We start from the raw sequence: 10,338 nt of genomic DNA, 5'->3' as shown, positions 1-10,338 counted from the left end.
AGCTTCAGAGACCAGGAAACAAGCCATTGCTTTCACCTTTGCAGAACTTAATGTGGGCGTAAGTTCATGCACGTCCACTTTTAAGAGCTGTGAACGAAATGGAGATTTTAAAATGCTTGAAACTCACCTCAAACTAAATAAAGGTATAAACTCACCTAGAACTACATAAAGAGTACTACATTACTTCAAAAGACAACCTGAAATTAGAGTCAATATTAAAAATAAATTTGCTGTCACAAAACAGACGGGGTAATGAGTGGGCTTATGATCACAGTGACATAACAGAAAGAGTAAATGTTGCCTCAGAATGTATATTGTCAAAAACTTACATATGGATTCTAAACTTGGAATTTTTTCTGGTATCTGGATGAAACCCAGGCACTCAGTCGTGTTATAAAATGTGCCCCGCAGTGGTTCCAGAGTTAAACACTTGGTCCCCAAGCAGTAGTACCATTTGGAAAAGTTTAGGAGGTAAGACCTTAGTGGGAGACTGGGGTCAGGCTCTCAGTGGCATCTTGTCCAGGCTGATATCCCGTCTCTCCCTGTCTTCCTTCTGTAATAAGGTAAAGATTCTTCTCTGGCCACATTTCCCCACCACCATGATGTTCTGCCCAATCACATGGAGTGGAGTAGCCATGTGCCACACCCTCTGAAACTATGAACCCAAATAGGCCCCTCATTCTTTAAGTGGTATACTTCAGATATCTTGTTGACAGAGACAAGAATAGCTAATTAATACAATTCTCAAGCTTGTGTTGAGAGAAGAGTTTGTATGCAGTTCACCACAGATGATGTCAAGTACGGGGAATGTGTCAGAAGTTACCACCTAAGAGGAGGTAAATGGCAGCTTCGGTTGCTATGTGTTTTATAGTCAGAGCAGCCAGGCCTATGGGATGTACTGAAGAAGACACCATCTCCACAGACTTCCCAGGACCCAAAGGTACCACTTTCCTACGGACTGAATGAGTTTGTTCCCAAAACTCTGTCAACAAGAACTGCAAACACTATTGACTTTCTGATAAAACAATAATGTGGTATTTTTTCTTGAATTTCCCTAACCATGAGTGAACTTGCATATTTGTTAACATGTTTGAATGGATGTTTCTATTAAGTTAGATGAAATTTCCACATTGTGAATTGAATCAAATATAGATAGCAATTACCCAGAAAAAAATGCCTTTGTGCTGAACATTCACAAGAGCTTATACCTTATTATTGTTCCCCCAAAGCTTATATAATGACTGTTATACAGAATTTACATTGTGTTGACAAATACACATGACTGGGAGATATTTAAAGAATGTAGAGGCTGTGTTCATGTTGTATTCATATACTATAATATAGTAGGTTTGAGCATCCTTGAATTTTGAGGGAAGATTCTAGAACAATCTGCCATGGATATGAAGGAGTGATCCATAATACAGATACCTGTATATATGTATGTTATCTCTTTTCTTCTTTACACATTTTTGTTGTTGTTTGGTTCTTTTTTCTTTTATGTATGAGATTTTTATTTTTATGAAATTTCTTGTCAAATCCAGTAATATCATACCCATGATTACTGTTTTGTGATGAGATGCATTAGCAGCATGTAATTAATATCCAACTTTCTTACTTCATCCTGCTTCAAACTTCATATCATACAACACCGCAAGTATATTTGCCTATGTTTCTAAATTCTGGATTGTGTGCCGGGATTGCATTTTATCTACATTTAGGTTCTTTTCTGTGTAAAGAATCCAGTAGAAATTTTAGATCACATCCAAACCTGGGAGGCTTATATTTGATGGTGGATCTTCCCATTCAAGGCAAAACGGGAGTGTCTCTTCAGATTTTTTCTCAAGGTAATTTGTTGTTATTGACAACATCTTTTCAGCCTTCCTGCTAACTCTTCACTGACACTTACATGATGTAATAGATTACTGTTTCTAGTTCTAAATGTCTATAAGAAAAAATATAATATACTTTTTGTACACATACCTTAATTTCTGTACCCGTTTACTTGTGTATCTAGAGTTTGCTTCACAAGGACAGAATCACCAAAACACTTGTTTCCCCCAGTGTTACACCATATTCTTTTTCTTCTCTACATAAAATTTATGGTGATGAGGACAATTACCAATACCTGTCAGTTCCCTTCTGTTAGCTGAAAATGTTTTATTTTTTTTTGCCTAAGGCACTTTGGTTTTGCATATGTTTATGTTGTATTTAAATATTTTTCTTTCACTGCATTGGTTTTAAATATCACCAGACCTGGTGATCAATGAATCCAGTTACAGTCAATGTCAGAATTTGTAGACCACTCACACTCACTGAGATTTTGAGAAAGGTCAGGACACATCAACAACTGAAGAGTAGGTACGGTTCCTGGGAAGATTTTCACTTTGACCAAGGGGATCTGAGCTCAGCTGATCATTTAACACAGATCTGAGAGAATAGCCCAGCAGAAACCTCCTCATCTCAAATCATATTCACAATGATGAGTGTCATAAGATCTACTGACATGACAATCAATGTCTAGCAACCATTGATTTAAATGTTTCATACTTTTTTGAGAAAAGGTCTCACTGTGTATCTCTGGCTGATCTGTAGCTCTGTGTAGACCATGCTGGCCTCAAACTCACAGAAATCTGCCTACCTCTGCCTCCCAATTGCTAGGAGTAAAGGTATGAGCCACTAAGCCCAGCCTCATTTTCTACCTCTTAATATTAGAGTAAATTTAGCTTTGCAATTACTGCCTTTTCTTTTGTAATGGTCTCACGTGCACACACACACACACACACACACACACACATACAAAGTAGTTTCTAAATTATTTTTAAATCCTCATTCTTCAGCATTTTCCAAAACTAGAAAATTAATAAGTAAGGAATACTTTTCTATTTTCAAATCATCCTTTTCTCTTTAGTTACAATAATTTCTTAATGAGAATCCATTTCTTTTGTCCTGCTTCAAAGTTTTAAAAATAAATTCTCCTGAAATACTTTTTGTCTATTTTCAGGAATCAAAGTCTTCTCAGAAACTCTGATTCAAAAGCTAAAGCTGAAAACCTATGGATTTGCATGGCAGTTTTTGTTGCTCTGACATCTCTCTGGCTTCTTCACAGTCCCTTTCAGATCTATCACCTGCAAAAGCAAAGTCACTGGAATGTCTCTCAAGCTCTCATTTCTTAGCCCATGCCTCCATCTGCAGCTGATAACTAACCAAGTTATTACTGGACACTGCTCTATGCCTCTTGAAAAGTGTATTAAATCACCCAAGCCCAACATCATTGAGGAATCTTTATAATGTTGGAAGTTTTGATCATCAGATAACAAAGACTGAGTCCAGGGCATTTCGTTTACAAACGGCGCAAGAAATATTCTTGGACTAATTGGACATTACCTGAAGATGTGTTTGGTTGATAATGTGCCCCTTGTGTATTTGCTCAATCCATCCTAATTATCCTAATGTTTGCTATCTGCAATGTGATTACAGCTTTGTGCAGCAAATCATTGCTAGAATACAACATCAAAACCATGCATCTGGATATTTCAGTGAATAAAAACATAAATTATAAAGCATCTATTACTCATACTAAGGACTGTATTTTAGAAATTCCTATGAGCAAATATATTAATTAATCTCTTAAAGTTCTAATTACTGTTTTCCCTATGAAGCGGCCTTTGAAGAAATTCATATGGCAGGCTCTTAAAACAGTTCTTAAAATGAAAAGTAAATTTCTTTTTAAAGTAGTATTAATGTGAGCCTTACAAAAACGCCGGGAAATTGTCTAATTCAAACTTTATGTGTGAGAAAGCTGAGTTTAGGGAGTGGTTGTATAAGTAAACAAATGCAGCAACATTCTTAAATGAAAAATACAGTAACAGGAGTAACATTCAAACAGTCTAAGGCACTGGACTAATACAGAGAATACAGTAAATCATAGCCCCACCATCGGCGCCTCCTCTCCAGAATGAGATGCCAGTTTCCAACAGCAACAGAACTACTATCACCATATCACACTTCATAATCTCCTAGGACCTCAGAATAATACCCATGATCTCTTCAAATAACTGAAGTAGACTCTACTGCTTACTGCATTAATACATGCCCACATCACTTTAGTGATCTGGTCTCTCTTTTCTGCACCTCTAAGGCTTACCTTCTCATATATCTCCAGGTCCTAACTCTGTCTGCAGATTAAACTCATCCAAGTTTCACTGCAAAAGTAACAGGCTTCTTGTGTCTACAATGAGACTGAAAATGACTTCATTTGGCTTTCTGGTCTGTATTGTTCTTATTCAGAGTACCTAGGCTTCAAATGATCTGCACCTGAACTGACTTTGTTCCTTTTTTAAAGCCTTTGAAAAATGTGAACAAAAGTAAATGTAAAAAGGGTTTAATAAGAAGTTCAGAGAAAAGTTCTGGCTTATGTTGAAATAATAGGTACTATCAGCCAAGGTCAAGATGAACTATTTTGTGTGTTGAAGAAAATTGATCAATATAATGAAAAATGGAATTACAACAAAATGTATATGTATAACAAATATGTGTGTGTGTGTGTGTAGCAAAATGTATAACAGGAGGTTCTAGGGGGAGTATTAGTGATTCAAATGTGAAAACTATAATGTTACCAAAAGAAAATACAGACTGTCAAGGTTGTAGAGAAGTCTCAGTAGCCAAGAGCACTTCTTGATCTTCTCAAGGACCTGAGATCATTCCCCAGCACCTGTATCAGGCAACTTGGAACCAGCTGTAAGTCCAGCTCCAGGGGGTCAGATACCCTCTATCACCTCCCTGGACACCTGCACAACATGTGGCATACACTCTCCCAGACAAATATACATAACAATAAAATAAATATTCCAAAAATGTGTGGAATCCTCTTCATAAAGAGTTAGGGTGAACCTTTCTAAACAAAATTATCAAATCACACTTGCTATGTGTGTAAACTGCACATAAACTGCATTATACGTATAGGCAAGCAAATAATAGTAGCTGTGATGACCCTTGCAATGTCTAAAAATAAAGGGGGTTACAAAGAGTTTCTGTAAATCAATTTTTAAAATACAGAACTTCCCATGACATGACTTTCTATGTCAGAGACATAGAAAGGTTAATGTTACTTGGGGAAAATTTTTAAATGTTCAAACTCATTATTAATAATAGATATATAAATTGAAGGAATATATTATGCCTTTCAGTTCTCAAGAAAACAATAGGAAAGGATCAGGTGAAACTATGTTTCTGTGCATATATGGAGAAGTAAGAAAATGCAGTGTGAGAGCATGGGTTGAAACAGACAGCAAAGTAAATAATCACATTCTGCCTCAAGTCACTTGTTGGGTTGAAGGATCACAGACCCCCTCAGGGAACATGTGTTCACAGCAGCAATGCTGTGATGTAGAGAAACCCATGGTAGGTGTGGTATTATGCAGTAATAAGAGCGAACTCATAGCTGAATGCCACACGGGCCAACATGCTACAGCTTTCTACAGAAATATCCAAGATGGAAATCCCAACTCAAGTAATATTGAGTGAGAGAGGGTTTGGAAAAAATACATAAGATAATACCATTTTCTTGAAACAGAGTGACCAGCACTGTAAAGGTTTGGGCTGACTGAAACAGTGGGTGCATATAAGTCACAGTATAGCTATAAATAAGATGCAGGAAGAGACTGGGAAACAAGAGAATAGCTAAATTAGGTAACCGTTCATAAACATGATAACATATAACAATGTTAGGCCTCTGAATACATGTGTGTGAACATGACAGCGTATAACAATGTTAGGCCTCTGAATACATGTGTGTGAACATGATAGCGTATAACAATGTTAGGCCTCTGAATACATGTGTGTGAACATGATAGCGTATAACAATGTTAGGCCTCTGAATACATGTGTGTGAACATGATAGCGTATAACAATGTTAGGCCTCTGAATACATGTGTGTGAACATGATAGCACATAACAATGTTAGGCCTCTGAATACATGTGTGTGAACATGATAGCACATAACAATGTTAGGCCTCTGAATACATGTGTGTGAACATGATAGCGTATAACAATGTTAGGCCTCTGAATACATGTGTGTGAACTATTTGCCTCTCTAGGGTCATGGAAATTCTCTATTACAAACATGTCTGACTTACTACTATTAAAATCTTTCCTTCTTCATAGATGTGCTCATCGTGGTTGTTGTTCTCTTCAGTAAGACTATCATAATCATTCTAAAATACTATTTATGTCTTCCTGAAAAAGAATTCAAAGGTTCAGCGTATTGCATCTACTCCCTTAAAGCTTACCCTTCTCTCTAAAGGGAAGATTTCCAGAGAGGTGATCAGCATCCCTTTGTTATTGGGGTGACTAAAAAAGAGAAAAAGGAAATGTTAAACTACAAAATAAATACCCATTCTGAACAGAGATTTACTATTTAAACAAAAAAGAAAGTTTCCATTTGCAGTGTTGTAGATGCCTTCAGTCAACAACTTTTTGGTTCATTGTTTGTTTTGATTAAGGGTCTCACTGTATAGTCCAAGATTGGCATCTACCTCGTTTTACAGCCCAGGCCTGAAAGTCATGATCATCCCATGTTTGATTTCCTTGTGCTTGCATTTAGAGTCAAATGCTTAAGCATGAGCTTCCTAGATATGTATGCTGTGTGTCCAAGCTTCTAGTCAAAATGTCATAAGTAATGCAAACCTACACATTCAACAATATTCTTGCAAAACAAACCGGGCCAAAGTTCAGCCCCTAACAGCATTTTGACAATATTTACCTACCCAGCTTATTATTCGATACTTTACAATTACAACATTAATGACAGTCAATCTTTCTATGTCACTTATAAATTACCAAGACTTCCAAGTTTTATAAACACATGAGAGTGTTTCCATATTGACAGGTCTGCCCATGACCTGTTATTGACAGCTGCTTGGCATTTTGAGATTCATGTAGCTGTACTGCCCTCCATTTGTATATCTCAAATTACACACCAGTAAATCAGACATGTGACCCCAGACTTAGCCATGACATAAACACTAATGTCTCTGTCTCCTAAGTCTAAAAATATCCCACCCCTCTGGGTCCAATCCAGACACAAACAGCACAGTAGTTTAATCAGAAACATTCAATATGAAATGTTCCATCTGTATCAAAAGGCAAACTATAGTCTATCAGAATCTCTGGATGTTCTGGGGTTGTGGAAGGATCCTCAAATAAGAAAAGCAAGATGAAAGTGATGGCCTCCTGAGAAACTGCTGTACTGTACCAAACAGTAGGGCATTGTGCCCTTAACTCTTAGAGGAAAACGTAGTTATCATCCTAAGTGCTTGTTCCCCTAAGGGTAAAATGCAAAATAGAACATGAAAACGTCTTGAAAGTTGATGGACATGTTTATGACTGTGTTTATAACCATGATTTCAGAGGTACAAGGATGTATTCAAATTGACAAATTATATACATTAAATACAGTCAGCTTTGGTACATAATTATACCTCTTAGAAACCACAAAATATCCTTGTTCTTCAGTGAAGGAAAAGCAAGTGCAGGACTGCAACCAAGGGTGTTCTCAACCGAGAATGAAGATCTAAGAATGTAAGAAGCCCAGACCCACAGGCGAACCACTGAGGTGGCTACAAAGCAGGATATAGAAGGGATCTGGCTTTCAAAAAATCAACACGGTCAACTGTCGGCCTTAATTTCTGAGCAACCAGAATCTTACTTACAACGTCGTTACAGGTGACTATGCACTGTAGTAGTCTCTTTACCTGCACTTCTAGCAGTTTTGGAGTTTCGTGTTTTACATTGACGTCTTTGATCCACTTGGAGTTGGCTTTTGGGAGGGGTGAGTGCTATGGCTCTAGTTTTATTCTTCTTTAAGAACTGCCTCATTTTCCCATAACTATTTGTTAAAGATGCTGTCTTTTCTCTGGTGTATAATTTTGAAGTCTTTGTAAAAACTGAGTATCTGTAATAGCACACATTTAGACCTGGGTCTTCTTATGTCCAACTGATCTACATTTATGCTTTTGTGACAATACCGTGCTTATATTAATTTTTTAGTGTAACTTGAGATTGTGTATGGTAATAACTTAACTTCTTCTTTTTGATCCAGATCGTTTTGGCTGTCTGGAGTCGTTATGATCCCATATGATCTTTTAAGATATTTTTTCTACTTGTATGGACGCTGAAAACTTTTGTTTATAAAAGGATGCAGTCCATAGAATGAATAGGCAGCCTATAGAGTAGGAGAGAAACCCTGGAAAACTACAGATCCAACAGAGGATTAATATTCAGAATGTAAAAAGAACTCAAAAACCAAGGTAGTAAGAAAACCTTTAAAAATTCAATCCAAAAGAATAGGCCTTTGATCTGAACATAAAGTTCACAAAAAAAAAAGAAATACAAGTGCCAATAAATATTGTTTTAAAGTGTAAAAAAAATCACTGGTCATCAGGGAAAATCAAACTCAATTTCTTTAAGATTCCCATCTCACATGAGTCTGAATGACTGACCATATTTTTCTTTAAAAAATCAACTGACAATAACAACTGGAGTGCATGTAGAGAAAAAGGAAACTTTGTTCAGTGTTGGCAGGAGTGTAAGCCGGTGTCGTCTCTAGAGAGATCGTTGTGGGTGTGGAGATTTCTCAGAAGTAAATTACAATATGACACAGCTACACCACTCCTGGGCGTATATCCAAAAGAGTCTACATCCTACTAAATAGATAATTGCTCAGCTCTTTAGAGTTGTGTGTTTAACGTAGGGTTCCTAGGACAGCCTAGAAATTAGAAAGAGATTATCAGTGCAACCAACACCCTAAGGGAAGGAAAGCTGAGGTGGGGTACTCTTGGGACGTTTGAGTAAGGATAGTGTGGATGGCTTGGGAACATATGGGAACATGTAACAACAAAATACCTGCCAACCCCCCAAGATTTAGTTCATGTATTTCACAGCACATTTTATTTCAATTATTTCATTTCAAACTCTATTAATTAATGACCACAGTTACATAAAGCAGTCTATATTTTTTAGTGAATACATCATTTTATTCAAAAACTACATTCACGTATTCCAACTGGGCATTTCTTCTGTGCCTCTGAAGACAGCTGCAGCATAGGCTCGAAGAGACAGCTGTAAGGGTTTACACTCCAAAACCCAGTAAAATGAAGTTCATCTTCCATCTTCCATGGTGTGCTGAAAATACTGTCAATACCAGGAGTAAAGGCGTACTGTGAGATGTTTTCCGGTGTCGGCACACAGCTGTCAGTCATTCCTTGGGCTCAGACGAAACAGATGGAGGGAGGCTCCAGTAGGATTTGTTCCTACAGTATTTGTTCGTAGGGTGACAGGAGAATTGCGGTGGAGACTAGCAGCGAGAAGAGTGGCATTTTCTGTAGCCATAGCAGCTGGAGCCAGAGCCACAACCACAGCCAGAGCCGTATCCAGAGCCATAGCCACAGCCATAGCCAGAGCCGTAGCCACAGCCATAGCCTGAACCATAGCCACAGCCATAGCCTGAGCCATAGCCACAACCACAGCCAGAGCCGTATCCAGAGCCATAGCCTGAGCCGTAGCCACAGCCATAGCCTGAACCATAGCCACAGCCATAGCCTGAACCATAGCCACAGCCATACCTGGAGCCATAGCCACAGCCATATCCACGACCGGAGCCACAGCCTCCACAGGAGTTTCTGTAATAGTTGCAACACATGTTGTTGAGAGGTGAAGTTTCAGTTGAGAGGTCAGGTATTTCTGAAGAGAGGCTGCCACCCAGAGTCCTCAGACCTTTATATACCCGCAGGACTGGATGGCCCATGCCTCACATGGGCTCCTCTCTTTTTACAGACATGTTCCTGAAGTGAACTCATCCCCTCAACAGTCATGTTAGGAATTCACAATTTACTCCCCAGGAACTCACACAAGCATTCAAGGAAATAGATATATTTTCGGGACACTCAAAACTTATGCATCATAATGTATTCTCCATTAAGTCATTTTATGACCGTGACGTATAGAAAACATTGCCCGCGTATGCGGGACCTGTAAAGATGTGCTTTTCACTCTACCCCTGAAGTCCTTGTTATCCCGCGCTGAACACTTACAGTTAAGAACAGCAACAACAGCAACAGCGACGGCCTTACCGGGGCTCTTGCTCTCCCCTCTCGTGATTCACCCTTCCCGTCAACAAAGCCCTAAATTACTTTTCATGGATTCGGGACAAAGTTCATTTTAACTTGCTACAACCACTTTGAAAACTTCTAACCTTCCCTCTTATGGAAGTCTTGCTGGTCTGTCCTTCCGTGGGTGGTTTATGTACTTCTATTTCTTTCTCTTTCAAAACATGTTATTAAA

The 10,338-nt window shown here is 38.2% G+C and overlaps 1 protein-coding gene across 1 annotated transcript; it reads right to left on the bottom strand.

The window, feature by feature from the left end:
* Positions 1-9,352: 9,352 nt before the first annotated feature.
* Positions 9,353-9,802, bottom strand: LOC101830785 (keratin-associated protein 21-1). The gene has a single exon (XM_005073900.2). It carries the CDS (start codon positions 9,800-9,802, stop codon positions 9,353-9,355), a length of 450 nt encoding a protein of 149 aa, XP_005073957.2.
* Positions 9,803-10,338: the final 536 nt, after the last annotated feature.

Source organism: Mesocricetus auratus, unplaced genomic scaffold (genome assembly GCF_017639785.1).
Source record: "Mesocricetus auratus isolate SY011 unplaced genomic scaffold, BCM_Maur_2.0 Super-Scaffold_100008, whole genome shotgun sequence".
NCBI lineage: Eukaryota > Metazoa > Chordata > Mammalia > Rodentia > Cricetidae > Mesocricetus > Mesocricetus auratus.
Note: the sequence above shows the minus strand (reverse complement) of the source record. Positions and strands in the feature narration are given on the sequence as shown.

What these genes read in the sequence shown, in the direction of transcription:
- LOC101830785 (XM_005073900.2), bottom strand. Translation starts at nt 9,802, where the DNA reads ATGGGCCATCCAGTCCTGCGGGTATATAAAGGTCTGAGGACTCTGGGT.